At 46.7% G+C, this 20,794-nt stretch overlaps 1 protein-coding gene across 1 annotated transcript in view; it reads right to left on the bottom strand.

Annotated features, from left to right (window-relative positions):
- LOC141167259 (uncharacterized) overlaps positions 1-20,794 on the bottom strand; it is a 705,047-nt gene that overhangs the window by 200,104 nt on the left and 484,149 nt on the right. Inside the window, exon 80 of the mRNA XM_073654695.1 lies at positions 7,959-7,994. Coding sequence (XP_073510796.1) covers positions 7,959-7,994 — 36 coding nt within the window. The remainder of the gene's footprint in view (positions 1-7,958; positions 7,995-20,794) is intronic.

Here is a 20,794-nt window from a genome sequence, read left to right as displayed (position 1 = left end):
GAAACCACCTTTTTTAACATGGACTTGAGGGTTTTATTGAACCGTTCTACTAGCCCGTCGGTTTGAGGGTGGTACACCGAGGTGCGCAATTGTTTAATTTTTAGCAATTTGCACAGTTCCCTTGTCACTTTGGACATAAAAGGGGTCCCCTGATCTGTCAGGATCTCCTTAGGTAGCCCAAGGCGACAGAACAGGGCAAACCGCTCCCGTGCAATCAGTTTTGCCGAGGTGTGGTAGTATAGCCTCCGGGTACCGGGTGGCATAGTCAACGACCACCAGTATATGTTGGTGGCCATGGGCAGATTTTACAATGGGCCCTACCAAATCCATGGCAATCTCTTCAAAAGGTACCTCTATCACTGGCAGGGGTACCAATGGGCTACGGAAACTTGCGGTGGGTGAGGTCAACTGACATTCGGGGCAGGATTCGCAGTACCTTTTGACCTCTGCGTAAACCCCAGGCCAAAAGAACCGCTGCAAGATATGTTCTTGCGTTTTTTTTACCGCTAAGTGTCCACCCAGCAAGTGTGTGTGTGCCAAATCCAGAACCACCCGACGGCACGACTGAGGTACTACCAACTGTTCCACGACCTCGTCCCTGATCTTATCTATCCTATAGAGCAACTCACCGTTGACTACCATGCGTGGAAATACAGTATCTGCATTGGGCTGTTGGGCTACGCCGTTTACCTCTACCACCCTTTCCCGTGCCTGAGCCACGGTGGGATCATGTAGCTGAGCCGTCCAAAACGTGTCCCGGGACACTTCCAGCTCTTGGATCGATGGGGTCTCCTCGACCTCACCTGCCAGCACCTCTAAGGGAAACCTATCAGGGTCACACTTTGTCCCTAGGTTGGACACCCCTACGGCAGGTTCGTCGGGTACAGCGTCTGTAATACATTTTACCGGGGGAGAGTGGATTTTGTTTTCCCACAGAGTCCAGAACAGGGGCAAGTCTCTTCCCAACACAGTCCCATAGGGAAGAGTTTTTACCACTCCCACCACATGTTTTATGTCTCCACATGGCGTGGACAAAACTACCTCCGCAGTTGGGTACTCTCAGAGGTCCCCATGGATACACACAACCCCGACTGGCTGTCCACTGGGGTTGTCTCCTGCCACCAGCGACCCATGATGTACCAGAGTCACGAGGCTCCCTGAGTCCAGGAGGGCCTCCGTGGGGTACCCATTAAACAGTACCTGGCATAGTTGGAGTTCACTGTCCCGGGGTCGGCGCTCGCTGTGCAGATGGTCTGGGCATACATTGAGACCCGGCGGCTATATCCGCAGTCCATGGGTTCCGTAGTCAGGGAACAATTAGCAACCACATGTCCCGGCCCCTGACACCACCAGCACCTAAGGGTGGAGGTACTGTTAGGATTTATGACAGTTTGGGAGGGAATCGGTCTCCTGCCACTCTCACTCCGAGGTTCCCCTTCAGCATGGGTACGGTGCAGACTGTCCCCAGCAGAGGGACGCGACCCCTTTCCCAACTCCTGGGTTGGCAGGGATCGGCATGACAGCCGCGAGGGGGCAGAGTCCCGGATAAAGTCCTGAGTGGCCGAGAAACGCTCGATCAGGCTGACCACCTGGTCAAGTGTGCCGGGGTCCCCTTGGTCCACCCAACGTTGGACAGCGGCTGGCAGAGTCCTCACCAGCCGGTCAACCACCACCCTCTCCACCATCTGGGCTGGAGAAAAGTCTCAGGCTGGAGCCACCTCTTTACCAGCTGCAGGAGGTCATAAACCTGAGACCGGGCAGGTCGAGTCTCCACATAGGCCCACGAAAACACCCGCTGAGCCCTCACGTATGTATTGACCCCCAGCCGGGCAAGGATCTCACCTTTGAGCCTCTGGTAGTCCTGGGGGTCCTCTCGACTTAGGTCGAAGTAGGCTTTTTGGGCATCGCTGAAAAGAAACGGAGCCACCACTTCTGCCCACTGTCCGGCTGGTAGGTTTTCCCGCTCTGCTTTGCGCTCATAGATGGTCAGGAAGGCTTCCATGTCGTCCTCCGGTCCCATCTTCCTCAACACTGAGCGAACCTTGTCCCGGGCCTCTCGACATTCCACGGCTGGTGCCGTCGGATTCTCTCGCAGGGCCGCCATCTGTTGCAGCAACAGTTCGTTTGTTTTTTGCTGCTGCTGCATGGCGAGTCGCAGATGCTTTAACAGCTCCTCCATTTTTTCCACGGGGTGGAACTGAAAGGTGGCAGGCTAGATTGTGGTCATGCAGCTGCCGGTGGGGTATGCCTCAGTCACAATGCCCGCATTCTCCACCAAGCTGTAGGGCGGCGGTGTTCACACTGTGCAGTAACTGAGGCAGTGACCCAAACAAGTCCAACATAAACAGCTTTCATTCAGCAACTCACGGGTAAACAGAAAGTCCTCCGGTTCGCAGCCGGGTTAACATGAGTCCATAAACAACGGTTGGGGGGGGCAACGGCCGCACCAGGCCGCTCAGAGCCTGACAGGTGCAGAGTCTTCCCAGGCGTGGGTTCAGCCACACTCAATCCTGTTGAGCTTTCCTGCTATCCTCCTAGCAGGTTCCAACATAGCACACCACTAATCCTTAGTGCAGGGATTTTAAAGGACCTGTGGCAAGAGCCACTGGAAACCCGGGTTGGAGGGAGGAGGCCGCCCCACTGCCTCCTGTGACCTCCTCCAAGAAATGAAGGCCCTGCCGGGTTTCACTTAATCTGCCTTAGCCAGGTAGTCTGACCAGGTCATTGCTCACCTTCATTCCTTCATTGCAGCCGCAGCTGTGTCTGTGACTGCAATGCACTCCAATGGATTTAATAGGTCTCTGTACACATTCTGGGGGATATATAACGTCCCTCGTATACGATCCCAGTCACTACCTCACAATCGGCACACCATGGAAAGTTGGGCGTCACACCTATCATACAATTGTAATGAAACTGAAAACATACTGCCCTAGTAAAGCACCAATTTTTTCTAACCATTCACCGGAACACAAAGTCACCTAAAAGTCAAGCTATGGAAGGAATTTATTATTGTATTGCATACACCAAAATATTTTCTAATCTTCTAGGGGGTAATTTTTCCATCTAGAGGGCACAAAGGAAGCATTATATTTTATAAGTGGCCCAGTAGTGGGCATTACTATGTGGGGCAGAAAAGGATGAGGAGTTTGTGCAGGTTGGGAATAGATGGAGACGGTGCTGAAAATGTGAGAGTCAAATGTGTCTCTGTTGTAATCTCTGCAGACGAGTCGTGGCTGGAGAAGTTGTCATGTTGGTCTGGGTCAGATGGAAAAGACTGGAAAAGTGAATAACTCCACCAGAAAGAATGTCAGCTGTAAGTCACTATCTGTAACTGTACTGTAATCTCTCACATCTTCTGCCGGACTGATATCTACCATTATATGGTCACCATATGGCAGTAATTTCAGTATTGGTCTTTGTACACAGATTTGTTTTCAGTAACAGCGCGGTCATCTGCTGAGGTTCCCCTGTAGCCAAAATTAGGGTACCCCATCATAGTTGTAATCACAGTGGTTACCTGGTTAGGGGCCCACTCTGATTACAGTACATTTGTAATACAGCTGTAGGCCATGCCTCTTTTTTAGAAAATTGATGTAGTCAGTGCAAAAAGCTAAAAAGTCACAAGCTTTTCTTGTAAATACCACTTGTGCCATATTGTGATTTTTTTTAATCCATAAAACTGGCACAGCGTAATGATTCGTGATGAGCGAGCATGCTCGCCACAGCTCGGGTCCCCATCCTGCATGTTTGGCGCTATTTAGAGCATCAATCATGCAGGGATTGTCTGCCACTCACTGAAATGTCACAGCCATGGTGGTTGTGGCATTACAGTGATTGCCCAAATCGATGGGAAAAGTGCTAACAGTGAAACATGAAAAGCCGGCAATTCATGAGCGGTATACACCAGTACCCGACAATTTAGAACAGAAAGAATAGAGCATCACACATAGATTAGATAGATAGAAACATGTCAGTCACATATATAATAAGTACAGTGACAGTGTTGGTTACTGTACTTGTTATTTAGTGTTAAAATAAAGGATTTATTAAAAAAAAAAATAATAGTGTTTTCATGCACCCGCCTCTTTAAAAAAGCCGGCCGGCAATTCATCAGCGGCATACATCGGTACCCGACAATTTAGAACAGAAAGAATAGAGCATCCAGCTTGTCATCCTTCAGAGACACTGCGGAGCACAGGGATTGACAGCGTTCTGCTACCATCCAGCCTGCCATCTCAATGCCATCCCAGCGTGGGAGAATTCTCCTGCTCAAGCGGTGACATCATTTGCTGGCACCGCATGCACAGGAGAATTCTTCCACGCTGTCAGTGATGTGCATGAGTTGAGCTGAGTTCATTGGCCATGAACTTGGCTCATCTGGATGCCATCATAGCCAGACACTCAGGAGCTTCATTGAGGAGCTTCTCAGTGTCTGCGGCATGGCAAGCTGGATGGCAGCGTTCTGCTGCGATCCAGCCTGTCATGTCAATGTAGCAGAGCTGAAGCCGTCCTGGGAACCATGGAAAGGTAAGGATGAGGTTGGTTTATTATTTTACTTTTATTGCAGGAGATCGTTTTCTTCATCTGGAATGGGCGTGACGGTAAGTAGAGTTTTATTTAGAACATTAAAGAATTGTGTCTTTATTTCAATTAAAAGACTTTATTCTGGGTGTTTGTGTTTTTTTAACTTTCACTATGGGGTTAGTAATGGGGGTGTCTTATAGACGCCTCTCCATTACTAACCTGGGCTTGATGTCAGCTGGCATTATAAGCTGACATCAACCCCAACCCTATTACCCCACTGCCACCGCTACAGGGCAGTGGGAAGAGCGAGGCTAAATGCCAGAATTGGCGCATCCTATGGATGCGCCACTTCTGCAGCGGCTGATGGCTGGTGTTTCTAGCCTGGGAGGGGGCCAATATTTATGGCACCCTTCCTGGGCTATTAATATCAGCCCCCAGCTGTCCGCCTAGCCTTTGCTAGCTATTAAAATAGGGGGGACCCCAGCTGGGGGCTGATATTAGTAGCCTGGGAATCTCCGTGGGTATTACCCCCTTCCCAGGCTTCAAACATCTGCCCCAGCCATCTGCTTAACCTCTGCTAGAGACTAAAATTACGGGGAACCCCACGCCAATTTTTTTTTTAATAAATCCTTTATTTTAACACTAAATGACAAGTACAGTAACGAACACTGTCACTGTACTTATTATATACAGTACAGACCAAAAGTTTGGACACACCTTCTCATTTAAAGATTTTTCTGTATTTTCATGACTATGAAAATTGTACATTCACACTGAAGGCATCAAACCTATGAATTAACACATGTGGAATTATATACTTAACAAAAAAGTGTGAAACAACTGAAAATATGTCTTATATTCTAGGTTCTTCAAAGTAGCCTCCTTTTGCTTTGATGACTGCTTTGCACACTCTTGGCATTCTCTTGATGAGCTTCAAGAGGTAGTCACCGGAAATGGTCTTCCAACAATCTTGAAGGAGTTCCCAGAGATGCTTAGCACTTGTTGGCCCTTTTGCCTTCACTCTGCGGTCCAGTTCACCCCAAACCATCTCGATTGGGTTCAGGTCTGGTGACTGTGGAGGTCAGGTCACCCCATCACTCTCCTTCTTGGTCAAATAGCCCTTACACAGCCTGGAGGTGTGTTTGGGGTCATTGTCCTGTTGAAAAATAAATGATGGTCCAACTAAACGCAAACCGAATGGAATAGCATGCCGCTGCAAGATGCTGTGGTAGCCATGCTGGTTCTGTATGCCTTCAATTTTGAATAAATCCCCAACAGTGTCACCAGCAAAGCACCCCCACACCATCACACCTCCTCCTCCATGCTTCACGGTGGGAACCAGGCATGTAGAGTCCATCCGTTCACCTTTTCTGCGTCGCACAAAGACACGGTGGTTGGAACCAAAGATCTCAAATTTGGACTCATCAGACCAAAGCACAGATTTCCACTGGTCTAATATCCATTCCTTGTGTTCTTTAGCCCAAACAAGTCTCTTCTACTTGTTGCCTGTCCTTAGCAGTGGTTTCCTAGCAGCTATTTTACCATGAAGGCCTGCTGCACAAATTCTCCTCTTAACAGTTGTTGTAGAGATGTGTCTGCTGCTAGAACTCTGTGTGGCATTGACCTGGTCTCTAATCTGAGCTGCTGTTAACCTGTGATTTCTGAGGCTGGTGACTCAGATAAACTTATCCTCAGAAGCAGAGGTGACTCTTGGTCTTCCTTTCCTGGGGCGGTCCTCATGTGTGCCAGTTTCTTTGTAGCGCTTGATGGCTTTTGCAACTGCACCTGGGGACACTTTCAAAGTTAGCCCAATTTTTCGAACTGACTGACTTTCATTTCTTAAAGTAATGATGGCCACTCGTTTTTCTTTACTTAGCTGCTTTTTTCTAGCCATAATACAAATTCTAACAGTCTATTCAGTAGGACTATCAGTTGTGTATCCACCTGACTTCTGCACAACACAACTGATGGTCCCAACCCCATTTATAAGGCAAGAAATCCCACTTATTAAACCTGACAGGGCACACCAGTGAAGTGAAGACCATTTCCGGTGACTACCTCTTGAAGCTCATCAAGAGAATGCCAAGAGTGTGCAAAGCAGTCATCAAAGCAAAAGGTGGCTACTTTGAAGAACCTAGATTATAAGACATATTTTCATTTCTTTCACACTTTTTTGTTAAGTATATAATTCCACATGTGTTAATTCATAGTTTTGATGCCTTCAGTGTGAATGTACAATTTTCAAAGTCATGAAAATACAGAAAAATCTTTAAATGAGAAGGTGTGTCCAAACTTTTGGTCTGTACTGTATGTGACTGACATGTTTCTATCTATCTAATCTATGTGTGATGCTCTATTCTTTCTGTTCTAAATTGTCGGGTACCGGTGTATGCTGCTGATGAATTGCCGGCTGGCTTTTTTAAAGAGACTGGTGCATGAAAATCGGAGAGCACTAGTGTGTTCCAAGTGCCCTGCTATGTTTTTCATGCACCCTCCTATATACCCTGCCTGCCTGTCTGCCTATATATTCTGCCTGCCTGACGTTTAATTGAGCACTGTTCCCATTGATTTGTAAATTTTTGACCTTCTGTAGACCGCCGGGGGGGGCGCCAGCAAAATGCTTGAGTTTCCCATAGACTTATATTGGGCTCGTTGCTTGGGTCGAGCACCCGAGTATTCCAATGTGCTCGACCCGAGCTTTGAGTACCCGAACATTTTAGTGCTCGCTCATCACTAGTAATGATAAATTGCCGCCATAGTGTATTAAATCAGTTTCACCAAGAAAGGATGACAATAAACTATATGCAAGACCAAGAGGTGGAAATAAGTTTATGATGTAATTGTCTTATATGAAGTTTGGTTAGCAATGTCGATATTATTGTGAATTTGCTGAAAGAGATCAATTGGATCTTTAAAAAGAAAGGAAAAAGTAATTCACCAGCTGGGTTGCTAAGGAGCGGTCATGCAAGGACATTTTCCCGCTGCTCCTATAATAAGCGTGCCAGCACTGTTATTTTGGGAACATCGGTATCTGACATGAGAATGACCACAGCCAATCACATGCAATAACAAAACAAGAAAACTTTAGGTATAAATGTCTATGCTTGGTCAAATAAATAATTTTTCTTCTATGTTAGTAAACTAGAAACCAATAAGACAAGTATTATATGCATGGTTCTTATTAGTGTAACGGACGTTAATTATAAATGCTGGAGCCCATATTTCTGTATTTCCTAAACCAAGCCATATTATTGCTCTGATTAAACAATGTGCAATTTGTAGTGTTACTATCATTTATTTTCACATAGAAAATATTTAGAACTATATTTAGCTAAATTGTGAATCTCCTCCACTGCTCTAAAATCCCAGTCCATGTGTTCTGGAACCAATGCAAACTGGTACTGATCCACTGATCATGAGCATATACTTACTCTTTCACCTTTCACTCCTGGAAGTCCCTTTGTGCCCTGTCAAAAAAACCAACAGTTTTACAATCTGCATACAATCATGCATAACCAATTTTTCGAAACTTCTCTACACCTTACCATTTGGTTTTGGAATTAAAGTATCTGGACAAAAATTAATAAACTAAGAGTTTAAGAGAAAAAAAAAGTGATCTGCTGTGCTCTATTGTTCCTCCTGGACCATTGGGCAATGGTGGATATACAGCTATGGTGCTCAGTTTTCTAAAGGAACTGAAATACATGCATTAGCAAATCCATGGCACTCACCAATCTCTTTTTAATTAATAAAAGTCCTCTTTATTTTGTGCACATACAGCGGTGGGATAACAAACATCACAGATACTCTACGATTCGCATTCCTAGAGAAGGCACCACATGGAGAGAAACTAGGCTCTCTGTGTTGTTTGCTAACCCACCGTTGTTTGTGCAAGAAATTAAGAGGACTTTATGGATTAGAAGCAGAATGGTAATGGTGAGTGCCATGGGTTATATTCTACTGCTGGAAGAGAAAAAACAAAGACTGCAGTCATAAATTCATAATGTTGAATATGAAACAGTTAAAAAGGTATTCTATGGTACATAAATGATTACCTAGTCACTGAATAAATAATCATTGCTATGGAACCCCAGCCAATTACAATTAATGTGGATCCCTTCAGTGGGGTCCACAGTGATCATACAGTACAGACCAAAAGTTTGGACACACCTTCTCATTTAAAGATTTTTCTGTATTTTCATGACTATGAAAATTGTACATTCACACTGAAGGCATCAAAACTATGAATTAACACATGTGGAATTATATACTTAACAAAAAAGTGTGAAACAACTGAAAATATGTCTTATATTCTAGGTTCTTCAAAGTAGCCACCTTTTGCTTTGATGACTGCTTTGCACACTCTTGGCATTCTCTTGATGAGCTTCAAGAGGTAGTCACCGGAAATGGTCTTCCAACAATCTTGAAGGAGTTCCCAGAGATGCTTAGCACTTGTTGGCCCTTTTGCCTTCACTCTGCGGTCCAGCTCACCCCAAACCATCTCGATTGGGTTCAGGTCTGGTGACTGTGGAGGCCAGGTCATCTGGCGTAGCGCCCCATCACTCTCCCTCTTGGTCAAATAGCCCTTACACAGCCTGGAGGTGTGTTTGGGGTCATTGTCCTGTTGAAAAATAAATGATGGTCCAAATATACGCAAACCGGATGGAATAGCATGCCGCTGCAAGATGCTGTGGTAGCCATGCTGGTTCTGTATGCCTTAAATTTTGAATAAATCCCAACAGTGTCACCAGCAAAGCACCCCCACACCATCACACCTGCTCCTCCATGCTTCACGGTGGGAACCAGGCATGTAGAGTCCATCCGTTCACCTTTTCTGCGTCGCACAAAGACACAGTGGTTGGAACCAAAGATCTCAAATTTTGACTCATCAGACCAAAGCACAGATTTCCACTGGTCTAATGTCCATTCCTTGTGTTCTTTAGCCCAAACAAGTCTCTTCTGCTTGTTGCCTGTCCTTAGCAGTGGTTTCCTAGCAGCTATTTTACCATGAAGGCCTGCTGCACAAAGTCTCCTCTTAACAGTTGTTGTAGAGATGTGTCTGCTGCTAGAACTCTGTGTGGCATTGACTTTTTCCAGTGACTACCTCTTGAAGCTCATCAAGAGAATGCCAAGAGTTTGCAAAGCAGTCATCAAAGCAAAAGGTGGCTACTTTGAAGAACCTAGTATTTAAGACATATTTTCAGTTATTTCACACTTTTTTGCTAAGTGTTTAATTCCACATGTGTTAATTCATAGTTTTGATGCCTTTAGTGTGAATGTACAATTTTCATAGTCATGAAAATACAGAAAAATCTTTAAATGAGAAGGTGTGTCCAAACTTTTGGGTCTGTACTGTACATTATGACCTATCCATTATTTTAGAAAACTGGAATACCCCTTTTAAAGGACCATCTGAGAGTGAGGGTTCCCATCATCTAAAATCCAAATCATAAATCAGCTATACAGTATACACAGTGCTGCTCACCATTATTGGCACCCCTTCATTTTTTTCATAGACTGTCCAATATCTTCAGAAATAAATGGAAATGTACCAAAGTTATATCTTCAGGATTTTTTAATTAGTTGTCCAAAGTAATAAAACAAAAAAAACATTGTTTTCCATGTTGCAATTTCAAAGAGGAAACAGAATAAACAGCATGTGCAGCAATAAAGGCACCCCTAATTAATACTTGGTTGCACACCCTTTGGCATTGCTGACAGCCTCCAAAGTTCTTGTAGCCATCTTTAAGCTTCTTGCACTTCCCAGATGGAATTTTCTCCCACTCTTCCTTTGCAGTTTGTTCAAGCTCTCGATTGTTTGCAGGGTTCTTTTTTCCAATGGCAGATTTCAGCTCACCCCAAAGATTTTCAATGGGATTGAGGCCATTTTAAAACAGTCCGCTTTTTATTTTTCAACCATTCCTGTGTACTTTTGGATGTGTGCTTTGGGTCATTGTCTTGCTGGAGGATCCATGATCTTCAGCTCAAACCAAGTTTTCTTACACTGGGTAGGACATTTCGCTCTAAAATCTCTTGATAATTCTCTGACTTCATGATTCCTGTGATACAGTAAAGGCCTCCAGTACCAGATGAAGCAAAGCAACCCCACAGCATTATGGATCCTCCACCATGCTTAACTGTTGGTAAGGTGTAACTGTTGCTTAGCATTGCCAAAAAGCTCTATTTTTGTTTCATCTGTCCACAGAAAATTTTCCCAGAAGGATTGTGGTTTGTCAAGGTACTCTTTGGCAAAGATCAGTCGTTCCTTTTTATGTCTTTTCTTCAGCAATGGCCTTCACCCATAAAGCTCTGCTTAGTTTAGTGTGCGGCATATGGTACTTGTTGAAACTATGACTCCAGACTGTTCCAGGTTGGCCTTCAGGTCTTTGGATGTTTGACGTGGTGTTTTTTCCACCATTCGCACCAACCTTCGAAGACATCCTTTGTCAATTTTCCTCTTTCCCCCACATCCAGGGAGGTTCTTGACGGTTCCATGCTTGGCAAACTTCTTAATAACCAATGCAAAAGAAAAATGAGAAGCGGCATTCACCATTCCTGTAAAATCATATATTTTTTATTTTATGGCGTGAATAAAAACGTAGAAGCAGGGAGAGCGAGGAAGGAGAGCGGACAACAGCCGTTTCGCGCTTGTGCTTGCGCTTCTGCGGCTGCTGTCCGCTCTCCCTCCCCACTCTCCCTGCTTGACACTCTTTTATTCACGTCATGAAATAAAGGATACATGATTTTACAGGAATGGTGAGTGCCGCTTCTCATTTTTCTTCTGCATTGGTTATTGGATTGTTTTTTGAAGCTGAGCACCATATGTACCTGTTTTGCTGGCAGTTTGTCAAATACAGGTGGATCTGATTACTGCTATAGGGGTGGTGCAGGCATTCTACATATTAAATTTCTTAATTACATTGTACACTGTTTAAACTGGGATACCAAGGTCTTTGGTGATGGCCTTATACCCTTTGGAAGTCTTGTGTGCTAATAATAGTAGTTCTGATGTCCTCAGACAGCTCCTTTGTATTCATGGTTGTGACAAAGGAACAGGGCCTACCATGTGGCTTTTTAAAACACTGAAGTCATCATTTATTGGCTGACTCATGTCACATGGGCACCGACAATTAATCACAGGTGAATCTCTTTTGTGATTTCCACAGGGAAGTCAAATGTGTTTCCATACTAAATTAATGTAAAGCAGGGGTCTCAAATATGTGGCCCGAGGGCAGCATGTGGCCCCTGAGGCTGCTTCATGCGGCCCACAGGCATCGGAGCTCCCATGATGATCATGCCAAAATTGGGGAATTTACTACAAGATGGGAACCAGGATGTGGACAGTTCGACAAGATGCTGACCAGGATGGGGACATTACTGCAAGATGGGAAGATGGGAACCAGGATGGGCACATTACTGTAAAAGGGAACATTAGTACAAGAAGGGGACCAGGATGGGAATATTACTACAAGATGGGCACATTACTATAAGATGTTGGTCAAAATTATTATATGGTGCTAATTTTAAGAGAAAATTACTGTTTGTTGCCAATTAGAGGGCACAGAAAAGAAATAAAAATTGTAAAAATTTAAAAAAAATGTGCATGTTTGTTATCTTCACACTCATAATGACCTAAGCTATAAAACGGTTCCATTACCCATAAGATGAATGCCATTTAAAAGAATAAAATAAAAAACAAGCCAAAAATGTTCAAAACAATTATCAATAGGTATATAGAAAAAATAATATGGCATCACTAAAGATGTCATCTTGTCCTGCAAAGAATGTGGCCCTTCACTTTTACTTTTTCTATGTGCGGCCCATATACCCAGCTGAGTTTGAGACCCCAATGTAAAGGGTGCCAATACCAGTGACACAGCAAGCTTTAGGTTTTTTTATTTTCTCTCCCATTGTTTTTTATTTTAAATTATTGTTTATCATTTGCTCTTTTGTATTTAACAGGAGTGCTCTATACAAAAAACTGTTTTACTTGATTCATTTTTTCAAGAGATATTCCACATTATGCGTTTAAACTTCATGGGTGCCAATGATGATGAGCAGACCTGAATATATATATAAAAACATATATATATATATATATATATATATATATATATATGTATATATATATATATATATATATATATATATATACAGTGCCTACAAGTAGTATTCAACCCCCTGCAGATTTAGCTGGTTTGATAAGATGCAAATAAGTTAGAGCCTTCAAACTGCAAACGAGAGTAGGTTTTATGAACAGAAGCATAAATCTTACAAACCAAAAAGTTATGTTGCTCAGTTGAATTTTATTAAATTTTAAACATAAAAGTGTGGGTCAATTATTATACAACCCCTATGTTTAATATTTTGTGGAATAACCCTTGTTTGCAATTACAGCTAATAATCGTCTTTTATAAGACCTGATCAGGCCGGCACAGGTCTGTGGAGTTATCTTGGCCCACTCCTCCATGCAGATCTTCTCCAAGTTATCTAGGTTCTTTGGGTGTCTCATGTGGACTTTATTCTTGAGCTCCTTCCACAAGTTTTCAATTGGGTTAAGGTCAGGAGACTGACTAGGCCACTCCAACACCTTGACTTTTTCCCTCTTGAACCAGGCCTTGGTTTTCTTGGCTGTGTGCTTTGGGTCGTTGTCTTGTTGGAAGATGAAATTACGACCCATCTTAAGATCCTTGATGGAGGAGCGGAGGTTCTTGGCCAAAATCTCCAGGTAGGCCGTGCTATCCATCTTCCCATGGATGCGGACCAGATGGCCAGGCCCCTTGGCAGAGAAACATCCCCACAGCATGATGCTGCCACCACCATGCTTGACTGTAGGGATGGTATTCTTGGGGTCGTATGCAGTGCCATCCAGTCTTCAAACGTCACGTGTGTGGTTGGCACCAAAGATCTCGATCTTGGTCTCATCAGACCATAGAACCTTGAACCAGTCTGTCTCAGAGTCCTCCAAGTGATCATGAGCAAACTGTAGACGAGCCTTGACATGACGCTTTGAAAGTAAAGGTACCTTACGGGCTCGTCTGGAACGGAGACCATTGCGGTGGAGTACGTTACTTATGGTATTGACTGAAACCAATGTCCCCACTGCCATGAGATCTTCCCGGAGCTCCTTCCTTGTTGTCCTTGGGTTAGCCTTGACTCTTCGGACAAGCCTGGCCTCGGCACGGGAGGACACATTCAAAGGCTGTCCTGGCCGTGGAAGGCTAACAGTAGTTCCATAAGCCTTCCACTTACGGATGATGCTCCCAACAGTGGAGACAGGTAGGCCCAACTCCTTGGAAAGGGTTTTGTACCCCTTGCCAGCCTTGTGACCCTCCACGATCTTGTCTCTGATGGCCTTGGAATTCTCCTTTGTCTTTCCCATGTTGACCATGTCTGAGTGCTGTTCACAAGTTTGGGGAGGGTCTTAAGTAGTCAGAAAAGGCTGGCAAAAGAGATCTTTAATCCACACATGTGAAGCTCATTATTCTTGGTGCCTGAACTACTTCTTAATACTTTTGGGGGACCAAACAGAATTCTTGTGGTTTGAGGGGTTGAATAATAAATGACACTCTGAATTAACTTTTAACGTTTTTAAAAAAAAAAAAAAAAAAAAAAATTTGCTGCAGTGCATTTCCCACTTCCAGGCTGATCTACAGTACAAATGTCACAATGCCAAGTTAATTCCGCATGTGTCAACCAGCTAAATCTGCAGGGGGTTGAATACTACTTGTAGGCACTGTATATATATATATATATATATATATATATATATATATATATATATATATATATATATATATATATATATATGTGTACACTGCTCAAAAAAATAAAGGGAACACTCAAATAACACATCCTAGATCTGAATGAATGAAATATTCTCATTGAATACTTTGTTCTGTACGAAGTTCAATGTGCTGACAACAAAATCACACAAAAATCATCAATGGAAATCAAATTTATTAACCAATGGAGGCCTGGATTTGGAATCACCCCCAAAATTAAAGTGGAAAAACACACTACTGGCTGATCCAACTTTGATGTAATGTCAGTAAAACAAGTCAAAATGAGGCTCAGTATTGTGTGTGGCCTCCACGTGCCTGTATGACCTCCCTACAATGCCTGGGCATGCTCCTGATGAGGTTGCGGATGGTCTCCTGTGGGATCTCCTCCCAGACCTGGACTAAAGCATCTGCCAACTCCAGGACAGTCTGTGGTGCAACGTGACGTTGGTGGATGGAGCGAGACATGATGTCCCAGATGTGCTCAATCGGATTCAGGTCTGGGGATCGGGCGGGCCAGTCCATAGCTTCAATGCCTTCATCTTGCAGGAACTGCTGGCACACTCCAGCCACATAAGGTCTGGCATTGTCCTGCATTAGGAGGAACCCAGGGCCAACCGCACCAGCATATGGTCTCACAAGGGGTCTGAGGATCTCATCTCGGTACCTAATGGCAGTCAGGCTACCTTTGGCGAGCACATGGAGGGCTGTGCGGCCCTCCAAAGAAATGCGACCCCACACTATTACTGACCCACTGCCAAACCGGTCATGCTGAAGGATGTTGCAGGCAGCAGATTGCTCTCCACGGCGTCTCCAGACTCTGTCACGTCTGTCACATGTGCTCAGTGTGAACCTGCTTTTATTTGTGAAGAGCACAGGGCGCCAGTGGCGACTTTGCCAATCCTGGAGTTCTGTGGCAAATGCCAAGCATCCTGCACGGTGTTGGGCTGTGAGCACAACCCCCATCTGTGGACGTCGGGCCCTCATACAACCCTCATGGAGTCGGTTTCTAACCGTTTGTGCAGACACATGCACATTTGTGGCCTGCTGGAGGTCATTTTGCAGGGCTCTGGCAGTGCTCCTCCTATTCCTCCTTGCACAAAGGCGGAGGTAGCGGTCCTGCTGCTGGGTTGTTTCCCTCCTACGGCCCCCTCCTCGTCTCCTGGTGTACTGGCCTGTCTCCTGGTAGCGCCTCCAGCCTCTAGACACTAAGCTGACAGACACAGCAAACCTTCTTGCCACAGCTCGCATTGATGTGCCATCCTGGATGAGCTGCACTACCTGAGCAACTTCTGTGGGTTGTAGAGTCCATTTCATGCTACCACGAGTGTGAAAGCACAACCAACATTCAAAAGTGACCAAAACATCAGCCAGAAAGCATTGGTACTGAGATGTGGTCTGTGGTCCCCATCTGCAGAACCACTCCTTTATTGAGTGTGTCTTGATAATTGCCAATAATTTCCATCTATTGTCTATTCCATTTGCACAACAGCATGTGAAATTGATTGTCAATCAGTGTTGCTTCCTAAGTGGACAGTTTGATTTCACAGAAGTTTGATTTATATATACACTGCTCAAAAAAATAAAGGGAACACTTGAACAACAGAATATAACTCCAAGTAAATCAAACTTCTGTGAAATCAAACTGTCCACTTAGGAAGCAACACTGATTGACAATCAATTTCACATGCTATTGTGCAAATGGAATAGACAATAGATGGAAATTATTGGCAATTATCAAGACACACTCAATAAAGGAGTGGTTCCGCAGGTTTGCTGTGTCTGTCAGTGTCCTGCAAGGAAGAACAGGAGGAGCACTGCCAGAGAACCGCAAAATGACCTCCAGTAGGCCACAAATGTGCATGTGTCTGCACAAACGGTTAGAAACCGACTCCATGAGGGTGGTATGGGGGCCCGACGTCCACAGATGCGGGTTGTGCTCACAGCCCAACACCGTGCAGGAAGCTTGGCATTTGCCACAGAACACCAGGATTGACAAAGTCGCCACTGGCGTCCTGTGCTCTTCACAGATGAAAGCAGGTTCACACTGAGCACATGTGACAGACGTGACAGAGTCTGGAGACCACGTGGAGAGCGATCTGCTGCCTGCAACATCCTTCAGCATGACCGGTTTGGAAGTGGGTCAGTAATGGTGTGGGGTGGAATTTCTTTGGAGGGCCGCACAGCCCTCCATGTGCTCGCCAGAGGTAGCCTGACTGCTATTAGGTACCGACATGAGATCCTCAGACCGCTTGTGAGACCATATGCTGGTGCGGTTGGCCCTGGGTTCCTCCTAATGCAGGACAATGCCAGACCTCATGTGGCTGGAGTGTGTCAGCAGTTCCTGCAAGATGAAGGCATTGAATCTATGGACTGACCGGCCTGTTCCCCAGACCTGAATCCGATTGAGCACATCTGGGACATCATGTCTCGCTCCATCCACCAACGTCACGTTGCACCACAGACTGTCCAGGAGTTGGCGGATGCTTTAGTCCAGGTCTGGGAGGAGATCCCACAGGAGACCATCCGCAACCTCATCAGGAGCATGCCCAGGCATTGTTGGGAGGTCATACAGGCACATGGAGGCCACACACAATACTGAGCCTCATTTTGACTTGTTTTAAGGACATTACATCAAAGTTGGATCAGCCTGTAGTGTGTTTTTCCACTTTAATTGTGGGGGTGACTCCAAATCCAGGCCTCCATTGGTTAATAAGTTTGATTTCCATTGATGATTTTTGTGTGATTTTGTTGTCAGCACATTGAACTTTGTACAGAACAAAGTATTCAATGAGAATATTTCATTCATTCAGATCTAGGATGGGTTATTTGAGTGTTCCCTTTATTTTTTGGAGCAGTGTATATGTGACACCCCAGGGGTCTGGTTGTCACAGTGATAGAGATATTACGTCTGAGAGCAGGTGGGAGGTCCTTTGGTCAGGGATCCTGTGCATGCCACACCTCCTGCCCAGCCTTGGGAGGGGAAGAACTTCCCCTGTATAAACCCGGGGCTGAGGCAGGGTTAGTGAGTCCAGGAAGAGTAGAGACAAGAGCAGCATAGGAAGCAGCAGAGTCACAAGGAGTCAGGGGCTGGCAGCTAAAGAGCTCGCCCTGACTAAGAAGATTCTTTACCGGACCCGGAGTCCGAGGCTGTGGGGACTAACTTCTACCCAGCAGCAGAATCCGTCAGGCAGGGGATTTCAGGTCCCCTGGCCCAGAAGCCCGAAGGCCCGGTCGCACGCGTGGGACCAGCACCGCCATCGTGGAGCGGAAGCCATTAGAAGGCCCCGAGTCACCGGCCATACGGGTGAGCACCACACGGTACACTCAGGGACGTGGGCTACTTACATCAGCTTCTAGCAAGGTAGCCAGAAGAGTACAGTCAGCTTGGGAGGCCTACAACTACGCCTGGCCAGGGGAGATCCCATCTGCTCAAGGACTGACCAGGCCCCGTTCGCTAGCAAGTACTCCGGGAGGGTCTATCGTTGTTACCAGTAAAGACCCTGAACGCTACCATACCGTCTCTGAGTGGTTCCTGCTACCCCCATCATCCACGTCGGCTGCCCTGAGGCCATACCCCTCCCGTTGGGGGTTATACTATCACGCTGCACCATCCTTCCACCGGCCTCAGCGGTCTGCCCTGCAGCAGCAGCCCCCTGGCTGCATTCAACGGGTGGCGTAGTCATCAACCATTTTCTACCGCTAACAGACTGCCGTCCAGTTTGACTCCCTGGGCACGGACCGGGTCACCGCCACGAGACTACAACCCTAAACAGATCCGGCTCCGGGTAAGCTCCCGCGTGCGCAACGCAGCGCGACACAGGCCCAGGGGCGCGTCAACTTTGGCGTAGTCGGCAGGATCACGTGCCCGCAACCACCGGGTACTGCGTGCCTGAAAAGCAAAGACTGTTCAAACTTACCAGTGGTGAAGATTCCCGCCATCGGTGAAGATTCCCGCCATCCGGCGCCATCTTCAGCCTTCTTCCCGCCATCGGTGAAGTTTCCCGCCATCCGGCGCCATCTTCAGCCTTCTTCCCGCCATCCGTGGAGTTTTCCCGCCATTGGACGCCATCTTGAGGACGCCGCGCGGGAAGAAGAGGGGCGTGGACTCCGAAAGCGCGCGAGAACTGAAGCCCCGCCTCACGTCCGGACGTTGCGTAAGGTCCTGGAAGGAGCCCAGCAGACGCCGACGTCACAGGAGCGCGACGGAAGGTCCTCAACCCTGACGATCCACTGCGGAGCCGCGGCCTACGGAACAGGATCATCGCAAGGTAGGCCACGGTCCACTAGGGGGGAGGAAGATGTCGGATACGGAGGAGAGCTCCACTGCCTCAACCCCCGCCAGCGCTACCGCTGTTGCAGTTATGCCCTTCACCATGCCCTATATCCCGGGAGCAGCTTGGCTACCCCAGTACTCAGGGGAGTCACATACCCTGCATGACTTTAGAGAAAAGCTGGATAGCCTCTTCCAGGTGTACCCCCTCACAGAAGAGCAAAAAGTGAGCATCCTGGTGGCCCAACTAACTGGGGCAGCCAAAAGGGAAGTAAAATCCTGGCCACCTGGGAGGAAGACTGTCGCAGGGATACTAACCCGGCTGAAGGACACCTTTGATACCCGCACCTCAGCCGAGATTAAACTTAGATTCTACGGGTGCAAGCAGCGAGCGCATGAGAGTATAAGGGACTATGCACTCAACCTACAAGAGGCCCTGAGGGCCATTAAGCAGACCGACCCTAATGGAGTGGGAAACGAGGACAGGCTGTTGACCGAACAATTTATAGAGGGTTTATATTGCAATGCCCACCGCACCCAGTTGCGGGCAATGGCCTTACAGGACCCTCATCTAGAATTTGCACAGTTCAAGGACAGAGCCATCCGGGTGCTCCGAGAACCGGCACCAGGTGGCGTTGTGACCCACAGACGCCCCACTACCACTTACTACCAGGAGGCGGCGCCCTTGTCAGCAGGGCCTGTGGGAGCTGATGCGCAGGCTTTGGACAATGACCCGGCTCCAGACCTACACCATCAGGTCCAAGAGCTAGCTAAAAGCGTTGCTGCGCTAACCCGAACTGTGCAGTCTTTACAGGTTTCCACTCCAGGGAAGATCCAGCTGGCATCCGGACCGGAGGACATCCCGTGGCGTCGACCAAGGAGGACCCCACCGGCCAGAGGAAGACCCAGTGACCGATACAGCGAGGACGGATGACCCATCTGCCGCCGCTGCAATCAACCCGGACATATGGAAAGGTACTGTTCTTTAAACGGGCACAACCTGGGGTAGAGGGCCAACCCCCAGGAAAAAGATCACCAGGCCCATCGAACTGGCGCGACAGATATGTGGGAGGACGTCCAGTCTTGCCTGTGGTACTGGATGGCATTCCCATGAGTGCCCTACTGGACACCGGGTCACAGGTCACCACCATCCCGTACGTGCTCTTCAAGCAGTACTGGAATGACTCGGATATTACCCGCTACCCTGACGACGACTTGAGTATCATCGCCAGCAATGGTCAGCCCGTGCCACAGATTGGATTTAAAGAGGTGACCATCAAAATTGGTAGAGTCGAACTGGCCGCACAGGGACTGATCATTGTAGATATTGACAAACATGAGAGTCACCCAAAAATAACTCTAGGAACTAATGTAATTGAAAATTGTCTTGCAGAGGTGATTTTCCTTTTACAGCAGGTTGCCAAGAATGCCAGCTCCGGCGAGCAGCGGGTGCTCCAGAAAGAGATCCGGGCACTGATGCAACGGCAACAAGTGGAACTCTCCGGCGGTGAGATTGGTAGCGTAAGAATGTGTGACCCTTTTCCTATTGCCATGCCCCCAAAAAGTGAAATGATGATTTGGTGCCGGGCAGCTATTGGTCTGAGAGGTAGAGATTACCAGGCAATGGTAGAACCAGTTTACTCAGACAGTAGGCCCACCATTTTGACAGCACGGGGGGTGGTCAATGTACGCCATGGGAGGGTGCCCGTTCGCATAATAAATATCGGGGAGAGGGAAGTGTACCTGCCCCGGTATGCCACGCTAGCCAAATTATATACCACTAATCAAAATTCTATACAATCTGTGGAACCCTTGCCTCCATCTCACCCGGAGGAAGGTAACGGCTCTAAGAAAGACATGGAGGACTGGTGTCAGCAACTACATCTGGGTACTGACTCCACTCCCTCACACCAGAAACAAGGAGTCTATCGGGTGGTTCAAGAGTATGAGAGAGTGTTTAGTAAACACCCGTTAGACTTCGGGCGAGTCAAGGGGGTAGAACACCGCATCCCCACGGGAGATCATCCTCCCATAAAAGAGAGGTATCGACCCGTACCCCCTGCACATTACCAACACGCCAAGGGGATGCTTAGAGACATGAAGGAGGCTGGGGTAATCCGGGATAGCTGTAGCCCCTGGGCAGCCCCACTAGTTTTAGTCAAAAAGAAAGACAACACCATGAGGATGTGTGTAGATTACCGGAAAATCAACC

This window comes from Phyllobates terribilis, unplaced genomic scaffold, assembly GCF_046119375.1.
Source record: "Phyllobates terribilis strain yellow unplaced genomic scaffold, ASM4611937v1 Scaffold_11__3_contigs__length_659146591, whole genome shotgun sequence".
Taxonomy (NCBI): domain Eukaryota; kingdom Metazoa; phylum Chordata; class Amphibia; order Anura; family Dendrobatidae; genus Phyllobates; species Phyllobates terribilis.
Note: the sequence above shows the minus strand (reverse complement) of the source record. Positions and strands in the feature narration are given on the sequence as shown.